Genomic DNA, 24,214 nt, shown 5'->3' on the forward strand with positions numbered 1-24,214 from the left:
TTCTTGCCCTTATAATAGGAAGACTACTTAGCATATTTTGACTGTTTGTCCATTTGAAAAATCGCATTTTAAAGAGTTGTAAAGTGCCAATTAATGATTAAGAACTTAGTAGTTTGCTTTATTCTGAAAGATGTATTCTCTGTTTGGGAATCCAGTTCTTGAGACTCCTGCGCTTACTGCCTTGTCACATTCCAGGCAGCTTTTGTGGCTAACAGGAGTTTCGGGAATGATCATACGAGGTCAGACAGCAAGTCCATCAAACAAATATCCCGTCTCTGAGAGTGCTTAGTAAAGAGCAGGAAAACAAGGCAAGGATATATGGTGAGGGGGGATTTTCCCCCGCCTCTGAATGCTGTCCTAGTCTCTAGTGATTTGTGGCTTAGTATTTGGAGCTGGAAAGGCTATTTTATTAATGTTGGATTGGTTTTTGTTGTTGTTTGGTTTGATCTTTTTGTTGTGAGCTTGCCCACCAGAAAATGCTTGATCATATTCTATTGAAGGACGTTATACTAACTTCCTAGTATTTGCTGGTTTAATTATCTAAGAATTGTCTTCATTTTTACACTTAAGGGAACTTTCAGTCAAAATTGAGAAGTGTTACACTGTGTTGTGTTACTGTGCTTTCCTTAATTATTTTTTTTTCCTCCTTGGCATTGAAACATTAATCATTTTGTCTGGGAGAGAGGGGACTCAGTTTCTCTGGTCAATCCCATGTAAGGCATTGAAGTTCAGTCTCAGGTTACCAACTCTGCACAGGGCAGTGCATTTATGCTTTTCAACGTTCTTGCAGAGACACATGACTAGTTAAATATGTACTTCTTAAACTGATGGAATCTTGAACAGAAGTAGTGTTGGCTCTGCAGACGTCTCAGCCAGCTGTCCTCATGCTGCTTCTTCCCTTTCTTTCAGACTAAGAGCAACGATGACCTCTTAGCGGGGATGGCTGGTGGCAGTGGAGTGACAATGACCAATGGTGTCAAGGCAAAGAAGAGCACTTGTGTATCGACAGCGTCGTCAGCTTCAGGGACGACCATGAACAGTCTGGAAAATAAACCCAAAACTATTGCAGGTAAATGGATATATTGATCCTTAAAGATGGTAGTTGGGTGGCTTTTTATTTTCCTGTTATGTGTTGAGGATCCAGGCTGCCTAATAAAGTGGTCAGTAAGGCCACGGTCAAATCAAACAACTCCTGTGCTCGTTTCCTGTTTTTTTAATAATGTAATTGTGTTTTTGGAGGGTGTTCCTTCTATTTTTTTCAGTATTGACTATGCAACTAGTATATAAAACTAGATAATATAATTAATCTAGAGAATCAGAGATTAGTCTAAAAAAATCCATACCACAAGCACTAAATCTTTAAGATGTCATCACTTGTTGCAGTCAACGTTTTGGACATTCTGTATTGCTTTTGAGAAATAAAGTGAGAGAGTTTTCAGAAACTGTTCAGAAAAGTGAAATTATTTAGTGTGTTATCAGTATGGATGGAAATATGTCTTGCCTTCCATTGCTGTGTTTTGGATTCAGTAATGCCTGCAAAGCTGTAGAGCATCTGGAAATAAAGTAGTAATAATCTATCCTCATCTTTATGAAATGAGATGAAAATACAAAAAAAACCTTAACTTTCATTTTGGGGAATCATAATATGCAATTCATGACTTAAAAGCTTGCATTCAAATCTATTGAAAAGAAGGACAAACTTGAACTGGTAGGAATAGCACTGCTGCAGTTCTTGTGCAATTTATCAGAAGCAGTTGAAGAGAGCAAAAAAGAAACTTGCGAATGTTGAACTTTAAGGTCTGTCTAACTTTCAAAATACTGGTAAAGGATAGCAATTTGTAAAGCATGTATCAATTAAAGTATAACTGCACTGATTCATGATGAAGGTTGTATAAATATTTACTCCAAATGTATTTTATGCAATGTATTTACCAGTGTGATTCATAAAATCGACCGCTGTATTGCTGATACAAAATACACAGTCTTCTATTACAGATACTGTATTTTAAATTAATGTTCCTAACTTTCAAAAAACATATAGGTACAAGTTCCACAACTAAGCGTAGCACTTCATCTGGAAATAAAGAGTCAAGCTCTTCTAGAGAAAGAATACGCGATCGTTCTCGTTTAAGCCAGAGCAAAAAGCTGCCTTTGACTGGACAGGGGACCAATGATACGGTACTAGCAAAACGCTCCCGTAGTCGCACCAATCCAGAATCGGATATTCGAATGAGCAAGTCCAAATCAGACAATCAAATCAGTGACAAAGCTGCATTGGAAGCAAAGGTGAACGATCTTTTGACATTAGCAAAAACTAAAGATGTGGAAATCTTGCATCTGAGGAACGAACTGAGGGATATGCGTGCTCAGCTGGGACTTAACGAAGATCAGCTTGAAGGTGATGAAAAATCTGAAGAAAAAGAGGCCATTGTTGTCCATCAGCCAACTGATGTAGAGTCTACGTTGCTACAGTTACAGGAACAAAACACTGCCATCCGAGAAGAGCTCAACCAGCTGAAGAATGAGAATCGAATGTTAAAAGACAGACTAAATGCGTTAGGCTTTTCTTTGGAACAAAGGCTGGACAACTCTGAAAAACTCTTTGGCTATCAGTCTTTGAGTCCAGAGATTACAGCTGGCAACCACAGTGATGGTGGTGGTACGCTGACATCTTCAGTGGAAGGTTCTGCTCCCGGATCAATGGAAGACTTGTTGAGTCAGGATGAAAACACTTTGATGGACAACCAACATAGTAATTCCATGGATAATTTAGACAGTGAGTGCAGTGAAGTTTATCAGCCACTGACATCAAGCGATGACGCCTTAGATGCTCCATCATCTTCGGAGTCTGAGGGCGTACCAAGTATAGAAAGATCTAGGAAGGGAAGCAGTGGCAACGCAAGTGAAGTGTCCGTGGCTTGTCTGACAGAACGGATACATCAGATGGAAGAAAATCAACACAGTACAGCTGAAGAGCTCCAAGCCACGCTTCAAGAGCTTGCGGATTTGCAACAAATAACTCAAGAGCTCAACAGTGAGAATGAAAGACTTGGAGAGGAAAAAGTAATCCTGATGGAATCTTTGTGCCAGCAAAGTGACAAATTAGAACACTTCAGCCGTCAGATCGAGTATTTTCGGTCCCTTTTAGATGAGCATCATATTTCCTATGTAATTGATGAAGATATGAAAAGCGGTCGCTACATGGAGTTAGAGCAACGTTATATGGACCTTGCAGAGAACGCTCGGTTTGAGCGAGAGCAGCTGTTAGGTGTTCAGCAGCACTTGAGCAACACGTTGAAGATGGCAGAACAAGACAACAAGGAGGCCCAAGAAATGATAGGGGCGTTAAAAGAACGGAATCACCACATGGAACGGATCATTGAGTCGGAGCAGAAAAGCAAAACAGCAATAGCGTCTACCTTAGAGGAGTACAAAGCCACAGTAGCCAGTGACCAGATTGAGATGAACAGGCTGAAAGCTCAGTTAGAGCACGAAAAGCAGAAAGTGGCTGAGCTGTATTCTATACACAACTCTGGAGATAAATCAGACATACAAGACTTGCTGGAGAGTGTCAGGCTGGATAAAGAAAAAGCAGAGACATTGGCCAGTAGTCTGCAAGAAGAGCTGGCACACACTCGCAACGATGCCAATCGATTGCAGGATGCCATTGCTAAGGTAGTGTTTAAAACAAACTTGTATTTTAACATCCCGTGTACGCCATGACTTACTGTTGGTCGCTGTAGATCTTTTAGCAGTAAAGGGTTCATTACGAGGTTAATCGGATTGCAGTAGTGTTAGGTTTGATTACTTCCTCTTAACCTTTGTTATGAAAGTGATGATAGAGGTCTTTTTAAAAATTATATGGATACATTCAACCACAGGGTAACTGTTGTGTTACTTTTTTAAAAAGTTAGAATCAACCTTAATTTGGGAGGGAAAAAAAAATATATAATTTTAATAATTAAAGTGGGGTAGTGCTATTAAAATAAAAAATACTGAAACAGATGATTTAAAGCCGGGCATTTTGTCTATTAAAATTGGTGCCTGACTGTATTGACCCGCCCTAAGCCATGACCTAGTTTCTCTTGTTTTTCTGACACCCTATTTTTGCTGTTGGGTTAGTGTTACTGTGCCTCAGATCCCAGCTTGTTACTTGCGTTGCAGTTGCATGAGGCAGGATAAAATAGCCTCGCTGCTCCTGAAAGGGAGAAGTCTACTACCTCTTCCTTTCCCTGTTGTTTTGGGTTTTGTTTTTTGGTTTTTGGTTTTTTTTTAATTCAGTTCAATAGCTTGGAAGACTCTTCTGGGAACTACTTCAGCTCACTAACACATCTCACACACAAATGTGAATCCTGCTGCTTGGTTAAGGAAAGCAATCAGCTCACAGGTCCAGCAAGCACTAAAGTTGATGGACAGAAGAGAGCAGGCTTTTTTAGGGCAAGAGAAAGAAGGGGTAAAGAGTTTCTCCCATCACCTCCTGCCTTTTCCACGGCAGCTAGATGTTAAGTTGGATCAGCTGCTCACAGCCTTGGTGCTGTGGTATCGTTGCTTCACTTGAATACAGGATACTGCTGTCAGCGTAGCTGGGGAATAAAAGAGTTTAACTCTGGCTCAGGAAAATAGTTGCACTAGAACAATACCTTTTTAAAGGCTTACACTTAACTTCTTGTCCCATACTTTTTTATGGTTGCAGAAATATATTGTAAGTATGGTAGTTACAAAACTAAAAGTGTGTTTTAAAATGCAACCAATTTAGTTATGATAAGAAACGTTCTTTTTCAGGTTGAAGATGAATACAGAGTGTTCCAGGAAGAAGCCAAGAAACAAATTGAGGACCTCAATGTGACTCTAGAAAAACTTCGGACAGAACTAGATGAAAAAGAGACTGAGAGAAGTGACATGAAAGAAACTATCTTTGAGTTGGAGGATGAAGTAGAGCAGCATCGTGCTGTGAAGCTTCATGACAATCTCATCATATCCGATTTGGAGAGTAAGTGTCACGAGTTTCTCTTGTGAGAGAAAGGATGATTTAAGAAAGTTGAAGTAGACTGCTGAAATAGTGAAAATATTTTCACTTGTCTCTTGTACGTCTGAATTCAGGTCAGACTGGGCTTTGCAGAACCCTTATACGCTAGGGGAAAAAAATCAAGTTGGCTTTGCTTTTCCAGTCTCGGTAGTAGTTGGTATGGGAATGAAAACCTGTAAATGGAGAATAAATATGAAATCTGATAATGCTGTTTTCAAGTTGTCTTTTAAAGTAGAAGAACATGTAATTACAGACTTAATAATAGTGTGCTCCTTGTGCATTTTGGAGACTGGATGATTGATTTAGTGTTTTGGTGGGTTTTGTTTTTTTGTTTTTTTTAAAGAATGCTCTCTTTTTCGAGTGCCCAAATATTAGGAGTTATCAGGTAGCTTAAGAATGTGTATAACTAATGATTTCTTCCACCTGAAGAAAGGTGTTTTTAGTGGAGAAATGGGTGAACGGAGGCCCTGAAAGTTAGAGCTGTCAGAGCTGGCTTGGCAATATGGATGTATTATATATCTCTTTCTGTGTGGATTTGCTCAAGTCATGAACTGATCTGTGAACCTAAAAATGAATCTGACAAACTTCAAGCAAGTTAGAATAAAACCCTATCCGCACAAGAAATGGCTGGGGCTTATAATGGAATTCATGTTTACTGTATACTTGTCTAGCTCTCTGCGCCTTAGTTCCCTCTCTGATCTCCAAGACCTGCTCAGACATTCCTACCACGGGCTGGAATTCTGCAATTAGTCTCCGTCTAAATAACAGCTTGGGCAACTGTACCCTGGCAAGCTGTATTTGCACAGTGCTACTTACAGAATTCAAAGGTCTGCTGTTCTTCCACGGTATACAAAGACTAAACAAGGTAGCAAAAAAACCGAAAGCATAATCCCTTTTAACAGCAAGGGAAATATTCATAGAAAGGATTTTAAATTCATAGAAAGGTTTTTAAATTCACCTATCAAGAAAAGGTAGTGTCTTAAGCAAGCTAAACTGTTTATTCCACTGAAGCTTGGTGTCTTCATACATGCGGCTGTCGGCTTGGTTTCCCTAAGCAACCCTTCTTTATCTTGAACAGCAGTCACTGTTTCTCTTGACAAAATTGCTTTAGGTTTTTATTCTGCAATTTTTTATTGCTCTTTTTGTTCCAAACCCGCAGACAGACGTTTACTGGGAGCAGGAGCTCAGGCACATGGTTAGTGGCTCTGACTTTGTTCCTGAAGTCATTTTGTAGCAAAGTCTTTAAAAGGTTGAACACTTTTCTGCTTGCATTGCTTTGCTAACTGAAATACATCCGTACGGAAAACAGCACCATAGTCAAGTAAACATTTCGGTACCTGCTTCGTAATACCTGACTACTGGGCAGCTCTAATTTTTAGATGCTTCTGCTTTGGGGGTACAAAATAGCTGTCACAAGTTGTGACAGTCTTTGTTACTGGTCGCTCTTGGAATAGTTTGGCAAATTCAGCCGTACTGGTGGATGGCCTGGTGTGATCCTTCAGGGAGGCAAGCAGTTTTAGCTACAGGCAGGGAGGAGGGTGGCATCTACTGGCGGTAAGAAAGGATGGCACCCGGAGAAGGGCGTAAGCTTAAAAACTGTTTTTCTCTGACCACTATAAAACGCCGTTCACTATGGGTTCATAATTAAACCTCGTACAGGAGTTTCTTGGTGGTAGCCTCTAAGTAGTGACAGCGAAGAACAGTGTCTCAGAAAATCTGAGACTTGGAGGTAGTACATACAACATATAAAAGACAGACTTTTAATAATTTGTGTTAAAGTGACAGAAAAGCACATCTTAGTAGTAGTAAGTTATCTTACGCTGATCAGACTTTTGGTCGGTTCTGGTATTCTGCCACATTATTCAAATGTATAATGCCTGTGCTTTTAAATGTGGAGGATTTAGTGTACGTTTAGGTATTATAAAGCACTAGTTAGAAGAACGGTGTTTTTTCAGCCTAAATAACCAAGTGTCATAAAGAACCATGAAGGTTTTCTTTAGTGAACTTTTATTTTAGATTTTAAAATATGTGGAAATCTAACCCACCCCTTAAGGAGAGAATTTGCCTAACAGCAAAGTTACTGAGTGAATGAAAGCCATGGCAAGACCATTGATAAATGACAAGTGATAGGTGACGGAAAATTATCACTTGAAGAATTCACAAAAGACAGACTTTACAGGTAGGAGAAAGATGCTGCGTAGGTGAGGTGGTGAGCGTTCGTTCAATGTAATGGTTCATCAGCACTAAATAGTAATGCGGGAATGTGAAGTGCTCTAGCACTGGTACTTAGGGCACGCTTCCTTGTGGGCTTTCCAAACACCAAAACGACGCACAGCAAACATGTAATGAAACGTTTTTCACAGTAATCTGAATATTGAGCTGTCACATTTTTGCTGTTAATATGTCTGCCTGCAAAACCTGGGATCTCTTTGATGTGGACAGTAGGATGTGAGTTGCGTTGATTAAAACCGTACAGCGTGTTCCTGCGGTCCAGCCAGGCGCGGCAGGAGCTGCCGTCAGCGGCAGCTGAACCCCTTACTGGTGGGACAAGGAGGTCTAAGCATAGTGCTTCTGTATTGTATCTAACAAGTCTAGGAAATGTTAAAGTAACCTGACGTCTTATGCCCTGACTAGTGTGCCGAGATGAAACACGCTGTAGTGGAGAGGAGTCCCTAGGTGCTGGAGCGGAGGCGAGGGCCTGGAGCGGGCGTCGCGCTAGATGGCGTGTTTCCTCCGGCCGTCCGCTCCGACGCTCAGGAGCCAGGTAGCCGAGCTGTCACATTAGTCATCTGCGGTGACTAAGGGGAAAAAAGAAACCTGTTATTATTCCAAGCAATTAATAGGAGTTTGTGGGAAGATTTTTTCAGAGAACTTTGTCTCCTGATTGGCAGAAAATTGACATTTGTAGGTTAGCTTAGCAGTTGTCAGATGTTTCTTCTGAAGCCTGAAAATACTCGTTGCATGTTCACTTAGCACAAGGTACATGCGCTAAACGTACCAGTTCTCTTAGTCTGTAACTATTTAAGTCAGTAAATGTTTTGGACAAGAGTAGGTGAGCAAGAAGGTTGATATATCTAATGTTCAGTGAATAAATAGTTCTTTTATGGAGCTGGCAGCATTAGTTTTTAATTCTGCTATATCTCATTTTGAGAAGGATCTTGACAGCAGTTGTGAAACTAAATTTTTACATTACTATATTTAGGTCTTTTCTACCATAATGCTGGAAAAGTCAATTGGATGTTAATTTTCTAATTGTTAGTAATTTTTTTTTTTTTTTGCTAACGTTGGACCCTTAAAAAAATCATGTTTCTTGCTGTATAGACCTACTGTCTGACAATGGTGAGCTCAAAAGGAAGGCTGACATGCAAATTGCCTGAGCTTTGGTATATTTGTAACCAGTGCCTCTTCCTTGTGTAAGGAAGCCATAATTCTTAAACTGGCAATGCTGGCACTACTCTGTGTAGATGTGATTATACTGGGATAGCCATTTCTATGCTAAAAAATTGAAATACTATCCTAGTATAAGGCAAACCAATGTAACTGGTGCAAAAATGGTGAGAATGCCTGTTGTGGATTTGCCTGTGTCAGAATTACTTGATTTAGCGTTGCTTATCAGGAATTGTAATGTCGTGTTTTGAAATTACTATGCATATCTGAATATTCTTTTTTTTTTTTCTTTTTTTCTTTCTGTTTTTTCCCCCAGAGACAGATTAAACAATTGAATCTTGCTCATTTTTATTTCATAGTGATAAATTCTAACTGCTAATTATAATCAGTAAGAGTTACAGGTGCAGAATGCAGTGATAGCTTTTCTCTGGCAGCCTTATAAAATTCAGATGCTATCTTGGTTTCTCCTTCCCACCAGCCGTATTTGTGATGTTTTTCTTTCCCATTTGTAGTCTGTATTTCCCATAGATTATCTACCTTTTAAAAAGCAAGGACTTGTCAGACTGTGATTTAAATCAATACTGGTTTGTAAACTGTCGACATAATTGAATCCTGCAGTAAAACACGAGCAGCTTGCTGATTTGCCATCTTTGATTATGCTATTCATTCATCAGAATGGTCGCCTTGTTCTTCACTTACCCTAAACGATAGTTGCTTTTCCTTTTGTCTCAATCCTCTTGTCTATGCTCCTTAAAAGGAGGAGACTGAATAATGGTAGAAGAGAAGCACCTGTCCTACCGTACTAAAAATTGCAGCACACGCAGGTGGAAAGGGCTTGTGGGTGTTATGGAAGAACGGTGGAGGTTGTGAGGATGCAGAAAGGAGGGGTACCACAAGGCGGGTGTACAGAGAATTGCTGCCTCAGCCTATTTTGACTACTTGAATTTTCAGGCTGTAATTGGTGACACAATGCGAAGAATGTAGTTCAGACTGTAAGAGGTAAATCACTTATCTTAGTCTTAGTTTCTCACTGTATTTCAAATTCAGTTGCAATTTGGTAGCTCTTTTCAGTTCTTTTTTTTAATCTCTGTGGTTGATTGGGGAGAAGACTGTTTCCAACAACTGCTGTAAAATGCTCTGTATTGTTTATAGTAACTGCAGAATATTCAGACCATTGTGTTTTACTTCAAAGCATAAATATACTAAAACTTAATGGTGCGTTTCATATCTCACAAAAGCTCAAAACAATGGCATTACACAAGCTTTAGCTCTGGATGCATTTATAGTTTCTGGTTTGTGGTTATTTTTAGATGAACTATAGCTTGCTTTTACTAGTAGAACAAATTTTATTTTTAAGAACACATTTTCTTTGAACTGTCTTTAGGAGAGAAAATGGTCATCCACTAGATTTTGTTTCAAAATGCTACTTGAAGTTCTTCAGGACGTGTTGACTTGCTGTCACCGAAAGTTATCTAATTTGCAGTGGGTTTTTTAGCCTGTGTTTAAAGGAAAAAAGGGTCGGGAGGGGGAGCGACTTTTATAACTTTGACCTAAAGCTGGCATCTCAGTGCTGACTTTAGCTCAAACAAGTTATGTGTACAGAGACGAGCTAAAAATTGGAGGGCTTTGCTTAAATATCATGGTAGCTTGAGATTTGAGTGGCACGCTCTGTTAGGCTTATCGTCAAAGCTTAAAGATCAGTTGGATGCATCTTAAAATGGGCAGTCTTGTAAGGAGGAGATAAATACAGAAATACCTGTCTAATTTTAGTGTTTCAACTTTTCCAGGCCTGAAAGGTTATCGTGTTTTCAGGCCACCTGAGGTTTATATCATTCTTGTAAAGAAATGAGCTGGGGCTTTAAAAGCTTCTGTACTTGGGACTGTTGAGGCAAAACTCAAGAATTTCTTCAGATGAAGAAACCAAAAGGAATTCCATGGCTGAAAAATGGAAATGTTCTTATGAGCATAGTTGAGGCTGCTGAATGTACACATCAGCATAAATCAGCTTAAATCTGTTCTTAGTCTTTGTTGCATCTGATTTAAACATTTTGAAATGCTTACTGTTTTCCATTCAGTCTGCCGTAGCCTCGTTTTTATTGTTAGGAAAAGCCCTTTGACAAAGACCAGCGTGCTGAAGGTATAGGCTGGCTTGGGAAGACACTGGTACGTACTGGCAGAACAATAACGTTGAATAAGCCCTGGTTTCCTGGTTCTCCTGAGACCTGATACCCAAATAAAAGCACTGGAAAGTTTTTCCTGTTAGAAAACGAGAGCTGTAAAACTTTACTGTATCCATCTGTATGAACGTATATACCTATCTTCTGACTACTCAAACATTTATTATGCAGTTCCGTAGATTTTTGCCAAGGTTTTGTGTTTTGAACAGCCTAAATTCATTAGGCACCTTCAGTCTTTTTGTGGAAAGAGCATTGCTAATATACAGGAAAATGTTTGTTTCCAGCAGGTCTTGGAATAATGAACCTGAACAAAAAAATGCATTCAGTCAGCCCATCATTTTTACTGTTTGGAAATAGCTACCCGATGCTGTAGAAATAAAATCATCCTAGAATCCAAAGATCAGTGAAGTGACACACCAGTTAGAAATCTATGCTGCGTTCTTCTTCATTAGTTGCTTAGCTATAAGAATGGAGTAATCAATCACACTGTCCTTGCATTGAATAAAGTAACAAATGAATACTAATTGCAGTAGCCAGCCTGTCAGACGCCACGCGAGGAGCTGGTGGTGATCAAGCTGCGTACCCTTTTGTATAGCTGCTGACAGATTTAAGGGACCATCTCTTCCTAACATGATCTCGTAGGCTGTTTATCCCTTTGCTGTAAATATAGCTTGTTTCAACTTCAAATAGTAGCTTGATAGACAAGAATGTAAGATTCTGGAGGATGTGAGTAAAATTTTAACCCCGTTGAAGGCATGGCTGTGAGTGTTATGTCAGCTGCTTTGTGGCAGGGAGTAAATTGTGAATCGAAAGGCTTCGTGTAGATGCAGCGTATGTTTGAAGAGGCAAAACCCCCAGACATCCACGGTTTTAGGATCCTTCCATGTTAAGTTGCCTGCCTTGTTTATTTGCTCTTTCTAATTGCTTTGTCATTTTAATATTGTGAAGGGTAGAGAAGAGACTGGGATTTGTATGCGAATTGAGTTTGCTTACGGTGTTCCCCTCACCAGCCATCTATGACAGTTTCTGTCAGATTATTTCTGCTCCTACTATTTTTCTCCAGCTGCCTTTGGTAATAAAACAGTGTTCTCTGAGTAAGTTTTTAAAAACATTGGCAGGTTATTTCATTTATTCTTTTCTAAGTAAATAGATCCCTGACTAAGATCTTACAGGTAATTTGACTTTCTTTCCAGATACGGTTAAAAAACTTCAGGACCAAAAGCATGACATGGAAAGAGAGATAAAGAATCTTCACAGGAGACTCCGGGTAGGTTAAAACCTAAAACCTCAATAAATTGTCAACTTGGAATGTTGTAAGACCTGCATGTGAAATTGTGAAAAGGTAATATGATGAGATGTAATACCATTAAAATAATTATTTCTGAGGGACAGGCATCATATGGGAATGTATTTACTAACCTACAGAGACTAAAGAATTAACTTTGGAAAAATTCTCAGTGTCCCAAAGATATGGCTTTGGGCTGGGGAGAAAATGTTCCTGTGCCTTCTGATGCATAGTTTAATTCTAACCCCCCCCCCCCCCCCGCCTCCACTTTGAACATTTTCTTTGTTTCTAGAGAAGAAATTCATGGCCTTGGAAGTCTAGTTATTTCCAGCAAAACTTCTTCAATTTAACTTGTAAGTTAGGTTGTGCCTAATGCCAGAGATGAGAGTCTTTATCATTCCTGTAAATTGTTTCCTGTAACAGCATTGGGAAACTGTGAATAATAAGAATAACTTTTTTTTTAACTTCAAAATTCTTGCTGCTGCTTTAAATTTAAAGTTTTATGTACTTACAGGAGGAGTCGGCAGAATGGCGTCAGTTCCAAGCTGACCTGCAGACTGCGGTGGTTATAGCAAATGATATCAAGTCTGAGGCCCAGGAGGAGATAGGCGACCTGAAGCGCAGGTTACATGAAGCTCAGGAGAAAAATGAGAAGCTCACTAAAGAGTTGGAGGAAATAAAGTCACGCAAGTATGCCAAAGGCACCAGGGATATTGTCTCTTTTGTAGGGGGGGTACAATTTTGGAAATCCAGTATCTCGACTATTATTGAGACTCTGGAAGTTCATAAATCCTCTCACTGCGAGGATCTGTATTTCAACAAGCTGCTTTACGCAGGCTTTCAGGGGTCAAAATAGGTAAGCTTGTAAGAACAATGTTTGTTTCTTTATGCTGTATACTTAATCCGTCCAAGAATATTCAGTTTGGCGCTTTTGCAAATCCAGGTTGAAGTGGAGGATTCTTCCTGTGTGACAGCTGGACGTGAGTTAACTTAACAGCAGTGTTGGCTTTTCTGTACCATCGTTAATACTTCTTATTAGTACCCAAGGCTTTTGGTACGGTTAAAAATATAGCTGGATTTTTACCTGAGGAGAAACCTTTGTCTAATTCTGCATATATCTTGTACTGTTTTCTTTCCACTGATAATTGTTTCTGGAAATAATTAGATGCTTTGCGTACGTTTTTAATAAAAACAATTCAAACTGTGATGTATTGTGGCTTGAATTAGGTGCTGCAGTTATTTAGAAACTGATTTATATGTCTTTCAGAAGTATTAAAGTCCTCAAATCCATAGACTAGAACATCTTGGACAGCACCATTTCAATCCTGACTACATTGTTTCTAGGGATTGAATACATGTATAGCTTACAATTACAGTAATGATGTTTGTGATGTGTATATATTAAACAATTGTTTTCCACATGGATGGGCATTTTATAGGATACATGACAGTTAACCCAGCATCCAGTAGGATATGAGATAATGCAGGCTATGGAACTTGGGGAAAAGCTGATGGTAGGAAGAGCAGACTGATTACACGGAAAATGGAAGATGATTTGGATGAATGAGTGGTGGGTGTAAGGCATCTTATCTGAAGTAAGATCACCAGCTAAGTAATATGAACGATTCTTACTGATACATTTCAGCCTGAAATGTAATTGTTCAGTTACTGCTTGCAAGCGAACCTTTGAGGTTACAGTTGCACTTTTGAAGGTAGAATTGGCTTGCTGATTCCAGCCAGTATTCGTTATTATCTACACACAAGCATCTTCTGGCATTTGATTCACTGCAGACAAAGAGGCAACTGAATCCGGTTCCTTGGAAGTGGTATAGCTGCTGTATTGGAGGGAGGGTGGCAGAAGTCTGTTACAGTGTCTGAAGCAAGAATCAGTCAATGTTTAATTATTGCAGACTGTAGAAAATAGGTTGCTTTAAACAATTCTTGTCTTGTGAGTGACACTGAATACAATAACCACCATAAATATTCTGCACTAAAAATCTAAATTTTTTTTTTAAACCGATTCGTATGCTGCCTAAAGGTGTATGCCAGAAATGTATTCTTACCTCCTTAGTATTCATTTAAATGGTTTGCTGTATATGCAGGTGAAAAAAAAAAATTCTCTCCTCTGAGCTGATTGTTTTCCTGTGAAATAGTGAAATATTTAAGGCTCAGTTTTTTCCATCCATGTGTATGTGTGTGTGTTTGAGAGAGAGGAGTAGAAATTAAGCCTTAAATCAAGTATTGATTTGGTAGAATTTTCACCTGGTGCTTAAGCTCTCTTGCTGACAAATAGTAAGACCTTACAGTGATAATTTAGGTTGATAATCTATTTCTAAATTACAGTGGAAAGAAAACTAGGTTAATGTAATGACTGATTTGGACCATAGATTTTAATTTGGCTTCAAATTTGTATTGATTTTTATAAGAGTTTGCATGTTAAAATGTTTTTTAAATGCGTTAAATTGGCTGCATATTGATTTCAGGCAGGAAGAGGAACGTGGCCGAGTGTACAATTACATGAATGCTGTAGAGAGAGATTTGGCAGCTCTGAGACAAGGAATGGGCTTGAGTCGCAGATCATCCACCTCCTCGGAGCCGACTCCTACTGTAAAAACGCTCATCAAGTCATTTGACAGTGCCTCCCAAGGTAATTCTTTTCAGCCAGCGCAGTAGCTGTACCAAGTTATGATTTTGCATGTGTTGACATGGATGCTTCTAATAGCTTAGCTGATTCAAAGGTAAGTTGTTTTATTGCACTGCCATGACCTATAGGTGATGGCTGAAACAAGCCACCACAGATCATTCATTGCAGTTAAGTGCAAGCATCCTTTTTTTTTTTGTCGTCTTTATTTTTTCTTCACCGTTGCATTGCCAATGACTCGTATGTTAGACGCTTTGATTCAATGCTCCCGTATATTAGAAATACATAAACACATATTACACAGATAATTGTAGCTGGAAGCACAGCTGATTTCAGCCTGACTATTAAAACGTGAACTTAATGTGCCAAATCAAGCGTTCTAAAAGCCATGTAATATCTAGAGCTGAGTTTATTTCTTTTAGTAACTTACATTCTTACAGTCAAAGTGCTGATGAAAGTTAAAAATAAAGTCCAGCCAGTATCACCTGTTGAAAGATATAGGGAATATTTTCTAAAATGAAAAGGATCTCACTGTTGAGACAATGGATTTTACTCTAATTTTACTGTAATTCTCTGATTGTGGAAACAGGTGCTGTTGTCCTTCTCTGTAGATGAGCAGAATAAGGAATCCCAGTAATTATCCTGATACGCGAAACACTTGAGTTTTGGCTTTGACTGCATATGAGACTTTCTATGGGTTAAAATATTTCCCTTGCCAGGCCTTTTGGCTTTGAATTTCCTATACAGTAATGTCACTGTAAGTCTCTGATGTGAAAAGGCTTGGCTGGAAGTAGACTGTATTACCAGAGAGACTTAAAGTACTGGACTGTGCATGGCAAATTCTTTCTAATTTCTTACAACCTGAGAATTTGTTAAGGTATAGAAACATCTCCGTGTTATTTGGTGATTCTGTAAATGGTTCTATTTCCACACTTGTTCTCTTTGTTCATAGGTATTTACAAATTTTTACTGTCCTAGAGTTAATTTTGAAGTTGGTTTTTTTTTTGGGTTTTTTTTTTTTTTTAATCTGTTATTGGATAAAGGTCCTTTCTTGCCAGAGTTAGTTTGGTAAAATGATAAATCACCTCTCCCTTCTTTTTAATCTTTTATTTCAAGCTTGTCTCTGCCTTCCTCAGCATTCATGTCTAATCATGCTGTTAAATAATCAGATGACTGATTCACCAACTCAGTATTTGTCTGCTTTCATACATTTCTAAACATGTTATTTGTTTAATCCCAAAATTTCGGGGACTGTCATATAATATGTAGTCCCTGTGGACTTTGATTGGAAATGAGAAGGGAGAAGGAGGTGACACGTGTTATCTGTCTTGTCTTACTGGCAGACCCAGGAGCCTGCTACCGTCTCTTAAATTATCTGAGATCAGCGAACTGGTAAGGCCATCGTTTACATCTGCCAGGGTAATGGTATCCTGCACCTTAGCCTTGCCCACCCCCAGTAAACTCATGGTTTTACCATGGGTGATAATTCAAGACAGAAAATGAATGTAATTACAGAGGAGTAAATGTGTAGGCATACTTTTAAATTATTTTGCAGTCAGTTACTAATTGAAATTCTGAAAGATGTGATCTGGTAAAACTAGTAATGTAAAGTACAAGGCAAGAGTTCGCTGTAACAGCCAGTCTCCTGTTTCACCGCAAAACGGCGCAATGCCCACGATGGCTTCCTTTCTGTGTTTCTGCTAGTTCCGAGCCCTGCTGCTGCCGCGATTCCTCGCACTCCCCTGAGCCCAAGTCCCATGAAAACTCCCCCGGCTGCTGCTGTATCCCCTATGCAGGTAGGTGGTTTATGGCTGCACTTAATCCTTTGTAAAGAAGAGCATGTGAAACTACAGGTGGTAATATACAAAAATCAGCTGACTTTGTGGGGACGCAATGATAAAATGTTGCCTCAAGTGAGTAATTACTAAAATGTTCAGTCTAACAAAAGTCTTTCACTGAGAACCATGTTGTAACTACAAGATTTGGCATAATTTGGAAGTTCTTGTTAAATATTCCCAACCCTTACTATTCTGTGCTGCTGAGGAGCATGGGAGGAGAACTTTCTCTGCATTCCTAAGTTTTAGAGTTGCTGTTTGTCAGTTCTTAGTCCTGTGCCTGGCACGGAAACAGCAGTAATCGCCTTCGGGCAACGGACCGAGATCTGTGCGGAATCGGTCAGCAACCATCAGTATAAGCGTATCCCGTGGTGCACGGGCTTTCGACAGCAGACCTGACCAGAGAGGAGCGAAATCATTGCGAATTGATTATCTTTGTTCATTTTGTGCTGACTGAGAGTTTGGCCAGTTGGTGATTGTACTGTGTCTGCTGTCCTGTCCCCTCCGAAGCCTTGTCCATTTGTCCAGCTGCTGCGGGAGCCGAGGTATGCTGCGATTGCATCATCAGTACTCTGATGCTCATTTTTAAAGATCACCACTGGTTTTATTATCTCACTAGCTGTGTGAAGTGAGATTTTGGCAAAAGCCAACAAGTTTAAGGACAAAGCAGACGGGACCAGATTCACAAAGAAAAATCAAAGAATGTACTATGCGTTTTACTCCTTTAATGTCAGTAATTCTCCTGTTGCCTTCAAGATATTACTAATGAGAAGTACCGAAACTTGATTTTTTTTACGAGTAGTCAGCATAATGTTTTGGTAGTAAATCCTTTCTGTGTGAACTGAAGAATCTATATCCATATTGAACAATACCTGGAACAGACTGACTGTTCTCCCACGCTCAGACTAGTGCAGCTTTTATTCATTTGAGAGTGAATTTCATGAAACAACTAGGTAGCCTCAGAGCAAAGAGAATTAAATGTTTTTTGTGAGAGCTTCTGCTGCTTCCCGTGGCTCAGTCGCTCTTGACGGCAGTTTTCTAAAGCAGTTATCTGTGACAAGTTCTCTGACAGGTGCTTTGCTCCTGTTGATCTGTCTTTATAATTCTGTTTATTTCTGTGCTCTTGTGGGAAGAGGCAGACTTAATCTCACGTTCTGAAAGGCTAGACCAGAGCTTTGGCAGACAGAAGACTTTTTGATGAAGCCTAAGGCTTATTTCACTTTATTTACCTGTAAATTAACCATGAACCAAAGTAATCTCGTAGAATACTGCAAACCTGCTCAGGTTTACAGCTCTTGTTTGATGTTCTCGATCTGCCAGAATTACCTGAATTTTGAATTCAACTTCAGGTGTGGAACCAAGTCATTACCAGCTGGATACTCATTAGTGGGAAGCATTGCCTGCAAAACAAAGGGGAGGGTGCGTAAATGAAGAGAGCTTCTATTGTCTTTTTGAAGATAGGTGGTTTTCTTGAAAGTATTTTTAATTATCCGGAAGGCAACTGGGTTTTGTGACCTCAATTATGTAAATTGTATTTAAAGAATATTTTCTGCTCTAGAGCGAAAGGGTTCTGGTTCGAAACCAATTTTCATCATCTTTTCTTTATTTTCGTATTACTACCTTGTTTTCTACTGTTGTGTTCTGTGCAATTTTTTTATATTTCTTGTCTGTGGTTTTTGCTTGCTTGCAATTGAAAAGCAAGATTTTAATAAGTAGTCACTATGCGAGTTGACCTCTCGGCTCCCACCTTACAGAAGTCCTCCGTGGTTTAAGACCTTGAGTAAGGGTGGCAGGGCTGATGTCGCTATGGGTGTTGCAGTGCTATGATCATTAATCTCAGTTGCTTTTGAGTGCTGTCACAGGGGAAGCATTTACCTGGGCACCTACTGAGAAGCTGGCCCGATTTTGATATTATGATAAGCTGGATTGCAGAAAGATTCTCCAAGTACAGATGTATCAACGTATGCATATATCATATGTGCCCTCTCTGAATTACACATATCACTTGTGTCACGAATTTCCTCAGTCTCGGGGAGTTTTTGTTTGCTTTGTTTGTTTTTCTTTATAATAATATGTGTATCTATAAGGAGATACATTCTTGGATACATTTTTGCAACTGGAAACAAACAAACAAAGAAACCAGCCCCTTCCTGGCCCCGGGTCCAGGCCTGCGGTGGAACGTAGCTGTTATTTACCGTAGCGCTGAACAACACTGCAAAACAATTTGGGAAGAGAGGTATGAAGAGAATGCTGGTCAGCGTGTGACAGCCGCCCGGCTGGGCTAGCCCCGAGCTCGGCTGGGCTAGCCCCGAGCTCGGCTGGGCTGGCGTGCCTCTGAGAGGGGCAAGGAAGCCTACCTGCAGCTTTCCCGAGTACTCTCTTTTTCTGTTTCCTCGCTGGAGGAACCTCTGACGTAGACGTGGTTTCAGATTCACTGGTCACCACTGAATGTCCGGCTTTGCTTTGGGCATCTGAGCTTTCAGGCTCCAAGCAATTCAGTGTCAGAGACTTCCACATCTTAGCTGCTTAATATGTGAAGAACTGTGTGTGTTTTGCCGTTGCCGTGTGGAGGTGCGTTGGCGTGAAGCACTTTGTTGAAGCACCTACCGAAGCGCAGGGTGCTCAGGAATAGGTGCCTGGTGGTGGCTGAAGGTCACGTTTCCCTCTGTAGCAAACAACAGACGCAAGGATGAAGAGCCAGGAGCAAAATATTAGGAGTTTAAGGGAATAGTTCATCCTGCCATAGTTCTGCCTCAAATTTGAAGTGTCTGGTGTTTGTCCTCTTTCACTTTTTTAATCCCACCTGTGTGCTGGTTCCTCTTCTGGAGTTGTTACTCAGCTTACAAAAAAAAAAAAAAAAAGAAAAAAAAGACTAAATCTGAAAAGAGTCATAGGTAGCTACCAGAAATTTTATCTTCAAATTAGGAACGGCTATGAGAAAGTAACTGTTGATCTTAGCATCTGTAACTTTATGTTACTGTGATTATGTTATACTGAGACTGGTACATAAAAACACGTTATTTAAGTCTGTGAACAATTTTCTTTATACGCCCCGTCAAAAGTAGTCCTTAAAGCTTCTAGCATTTTCTTCTGCTAGACCTCAATGTAGGTTGAATAAGAAGAGGATGACAGGTTGCAAAGCGTCGTTAGTAGTTTCTGTCCCGTTAGCAGCCTCCATGAATAGCCTCAAAAGCACACGATTCCTCCAAACTTCTGATCCTTTCATTTAGTGCTGAGGAGCTGGAACACTAGTGTAAAGGACAAATGGTGATTAGCAGTTAAGTGAGTTTTAGAATGTATTTCAAGTTGAAAAAGGCATTTATAAAGTGGTTGGTAGGATCCATATGTGTGTGCACATCAGATGGGTTTTGTTTTGTAAGTGGAATGAGGAATGGCTGATCTGCAAATTCAGCAAAAGCTCAGTCACGCAGAAAAGTTTCTAACGCTCGTAAAATGTTTCAGGAAAAATTATTCTCCGAGAGACTTGTGCACTACTACTACATAGATGTTGCCAAGTGGAACTAGATAAACATTAGTTGGTTCATTTTCCTCTAATGTGCTGTGTGTTAGTCACTGCGTTACTCCTGGTAGTTGCAATAGTAAGACAGGTAATACGGAACTAGGAACAGTGAAGGTAAGCCCTGTCCGCAGTGTCAGCGGGAGCAAACAGACAAACGGTTCGTTTTATAACAAGGAGACAAGACCAGTACGCAGCAAGTTATCAGTTGAGTAATATGTCCACTTTCTGACAATATCCGTAAAGGATGTTTGTTTTTAAGTGCTATCTGGAAGCTGAGAGGGTGCCAAAGGTATATGGTTATCCAGCCCCCTGCCTGCTCTCAACATGCCTTTGTTTCCTGGTTGACGTTCTGTACCGCGCCGTCTTTGTAACCCCAATCCCGAAGCCAGACCAAATGACAGTATGCAATGTTTCTCTTGTAACCTCATTATCTAACTCTATTATAGTGGTTTTCTTTTGGGGGGGTAGGCTCTCACTTTGATAGCGTCCTTGTCCTTTATTTAAAAAAAAAAAAAAAAATTCCTAAGTGGGTGAAGTGAACTTTAAAGTTAATGCAAGTTTGAAATACCAGCTCTTATGGGAAGCTGTAGCTGTGCCTGGCTCACAATTGTGGTCCCTTTCATCTGCACGTTTAAAGGAATAATATTTGTATTATTCCTTTAACAAATAATATTTGTAGTGTATATGCAAGACTTCGGATACGTAAAGTGATGAAGTTCTTCATGCTGTATTTTGGAGTTAGATTCTTAGATGGTCGGCATTTGATTTCTATCACAAAAGCATAACTCTAGTTTGACTCTCAACGATGAATAAGTAGCCCTGTAATCCTGCCCCTGCTACAGGATGCTGCACAGTATATTCTGTTAGCTTTCTTTAATGACAGTTTGGATTTGTCTGTCTTGCTTGCATGATTTGGCATGAGAAACATCTGACCTTTATTATTTTATGAAGATAAGGCTCATTTAACCTGCTCATCTAATCTTCGGCCAGATGGAGAGCTGAAAGAGTTTTCAGGATAAACACATTACTGGACTGATTGTGATTAAATGTAGGAATCTAATAGAAAGGACAGGGTGAATAAAGAATGTACTATGATACGCAATAGGCTCTTTGAAATGATGAATTTAAAAAAGAATAATTGTGGATGGTCTTTCCTGAGTCTTCAGCAACTGAATATGAGTTTCAGTAAGAGTGAGGGTAATTATTGCATTGTACAGTTCATTTGTGTGGCACTAGAACGCTGATTTCAGTGCTCCCCAGCAGTTAACTGTCGTGTGCAAGACTTTAACGCATCTGTGATCATGCACTTACACTTCAAGCTGCTAGAAGCCATGCATTGCTAAATATTTTACATAAAACTTGAAAGAATTCATTTCGTAGCCAGTTTAGAGCAGAATAGAAATTAAGGTGACCTTAGAAAGAAAAAACAATTATATTTGTATTTCGTTACATGTTTAACAAATACTTAACAAAACGTCTCTCTTCAGTTCTCCACAGAGCATCTCGGTTAAATAGGTGGTAACAAAAGCTGTTGACATTCTGAATAAAAAGTAGTTTTTTCAGTAGGGTTTTTCTTAGCAAAGGGTAGTTCGTGTCGCTACACGCAGTGCACCATTATCCTCGTCTTCCAGGAGAAGCCCCAAAGCTGCCAAGGCCTATGTTAATAACACAAGTCAAGCACTGAAATCTTGGCCACATATAGGAGGTTATATTAGATTAAACAAACACATCAAGTTTGATTAAACAGGTTCGTACAAACAAAATATAAATTAAGGTGAAAATTAATACAAAAACTGCGAGAGAATTCACAGCCTTCATTTGCAACATTGGCTTGAGGAACAGGTTTGAGTTTCACGGGGAAAATGGTAGGGTTTCAATGCATCGTGTGTACGTACATGCAGAGTGGCGAAAGCAACAGGTAAAGAGGACACGCCCTTTTTCACTAAGTATTTTTAAAGGTTCTTTTATTTTTGTTAGTTCTTTTACATCAGTAATAGTGTGATATCTGAGTTTCTAACCTGATTCTGCAGTTCCATATTTGTTTCTTATCTTCAGGTTGTGTTTGACACCAGTATTTTTCCATTTCAGAGGCATTCTATAAGCGGACCAATCTCAGCTTCAAAACCCCTTGCTACGCTGACAGACAAAAGACCAAGCTATGCTGAAATCCCTGTGCAAGGTATTGATTCAAGTTCCTTTTAACTTTCTTTTTAGCAATGCTATTAATGCTATTTTGTGTGTGTTTTATATAATTTAGTATCCAAAGTATTATCATATTATATACTTTTTATAACCATAATATTTTCATAGAATCATAGAACATTTCAAGTTCAAGTTTTTATGACTTGTGTTTCATCGCACATGGTGGCATATCATAAAGATACTTTTTTGAGTTTTCTGCAAAGCCATGACTGCATCCTGATACCTTGGCATTATTCTGACAGTTTTTAATGTGTGCATAACCTGAGATCGCTTGGAAAATCAAGACAAGATGATTTCAGGGTCATGTCTTGCAACTGTCTTCCAGGTATTAAAAATACACACCTCTGGGGTTACGTTATGTATTGTGTGCTTTTTTTTCCAAAATGAAACAAGGATGATGGTTGGCATTGCATTGCATGTGAATAACACAATATAAACTTATTAAGTATTGAATCTTCAGGAGCCAGATGAAAAAATTGAATGGAATTGAGTGTTGATTTATCTGTTTCCCAATATTTCCCTGTTCTGTGAACTTTGTTTTGTCTCTCAAAACGCTGCTCACAATGTGCTCTTCCTGTGAGAATGAATGGCTATCATGTGTTGGGTGTAGCTCTCTGATTTATGCCTGCTCCAGGGGTTTTTTTTGTTGTAGATGTTTCTCAAGATAATCCCCATATGACTCCAGGCTGAATATTTCCTCTCAATTTGGTATTCCTGAGGTCTGATGCTTTCTGAAGGGTTGAGGGGTTTTTTGTAGCACTTCATAATAGTCTGTATGTGCCAGATTTCCTTCTTGCTTTTGTTGAATGCATATTGAGGTTATTTGTACAATGCAGCTGGAGTTTTAATTTTAGAAACTTTGATATTTTTAGGAATACTGAAATGCCTTTCCAAGAAGATAGTTTAGGATTCTGTAATTGTTACAGAGTTCATGGGTAGACATAAGCTTAAACACAAAAGGAGTGGTATGCTTTATATAGTTCTTGTGTTTTCATTACAGTCAGTTACTGCAGGAGCAGGACTGCATTCAAAGAGAGAATGTGCCAGACCGAATTCCTGTTTACAGCTCTCTATCTTTTCAAAGTGTCTCTGTAGCAATGTATGTTTCTTATGTCACGTTTTCAACTAATGAATGGGGTCTCATGTTTTTTTAATCCTCATTCTTCGTTTTCATGGGGTTTTGTATTCAAATTACTGCTTTCTGAGTGTTTCTACATAGGAGTATGTAAACCTTTTGTTTACAGTGTAAATGTTTTATTTGAAGGAATATTTCTTCAATAATAGGAAATAGTTTTGATTTGATGCTACAGAAAATGAATTTTGTTGTAGTTTTATTTTACTCATTGCCAGTAGGCAGAACTAATCTTTCCCTACAATATGTAAAGGCACCTTTTTGACTCCACTGCATGCGGGAGGAAAAAAAAAAAAGAGCATCTTTTTATTTAAAAAAAACAAAAGAACCCAACCCAACAAACTGGGGGGGGGGGAATCACATGAGGGACAAAGCAATCTGCTTTACCAATCCACATTGTGAATGGCATATTGAATATTTCTGGCCATGTGCTAAATGGGGATTTCTTGCTCAGCCTTTTGGTTTAACAATTCATTTTTTTTATAGACCAGGGCGAGTGGATTAGTAAGAGGCCTTAGGGAAAAAGGATTAAGGTCACGACATATTCATAGTGATCTTTATTGGTAATGAATGAGCAAATGTAGGCCTTCTCTTTCATACAGATAAAATCAGTTGCTCTCACTAAAACGGCCAAACTCCGGCACTGGTAGACAATATTCATGGCTCATACTTAGATGTCTTACATTTAACTGGAATCTTTGTTAATGATGTTCTCCTTTTTCTTTGTCCAGAACATTTGTTGAGAACATCATCTACCAGCAGGCCAGCGTCTTTGCCAAGAGTACCTGCTATGGAAAGTGCCAAGTCTATTTCTGGTAATAGCACGTTTTTTAGATGATCAGTAAAATCAGGAACTCTCATTTCAACACTGTACTTACAGATATACTTTACTTGTTCAAGAGAAAACTTTGGTCTTCAGACCATCAAGCTCTTGTCAAAAAAAAACTCTATTTGGGTATTGGGAATAGCTTATTTTTCAGTGTTCAAGTTTTCTGTTGAAATATTTGGG

At 39.2% G+C, this 24,214-nt stretch overlaps 1 protein-coding gene across 1 annotated transcript in view; it reads left to right on the forward strand.

Annotated features, from left to right (window-relative positions):
• The window catches only part of SPECC1L (sperm antigen with calponin homology and coiled-coil domains 1 like), a 72,264-nt gene that overhangs the window by 20,883 nt on the left and 27,167 nt on the right, over positions 1 to 24,214 (forward strand). The window contains exons 3-11 of the mRNA XM_082325388.1: positions 910 to 1,069; positions 2,042 to 3,675; positions 4,783 to 4,990; positions 11,784 to 11,857; positions 12,390 to 12,565; positions 14,359 to 14,522; positions 16,221 to 16,312; positions 21,960 to 22,050; positions 23,937 to 24,020. Coding sequence (XP_082181514.1) covers positions 910 to 1,069; positions 2,042 to 3,675; positions 4,783 to 4,990; positions 11,784 to 11,857; positions 12,390 to 12,565; positions 14,359 to 14,522; positions 16,221 to 16,312; positions 21,960 to 22,050; positions 23,937 to 24,020 — 2,683 coding nt within the window. The remainder of the gene's footprint in view (positions 1 to 909; positions 1,070 to 2,041; positions 3,676 to 4,782; positions 4,991 to 11,783; positions 11,858 to 12,389; positions 12,566 to 14,358; positions 14,523 to 16,220; positions 16,313 to 21,959; positions 22,051 to 23,936; positions 24,021 to 24,214) is intronic.

Source organism: Platalea leucorodia, assembly GCF_965183815.1.
Source record: "Platalea leucorodia genome assembly, chromosome: 12".
Lineage (NCBI taxonomy): Eukaryota > Metazoa > Chordata > Aves > Pelecaniformes > Threskiornithidae > Platalea > Platalea leucorodia.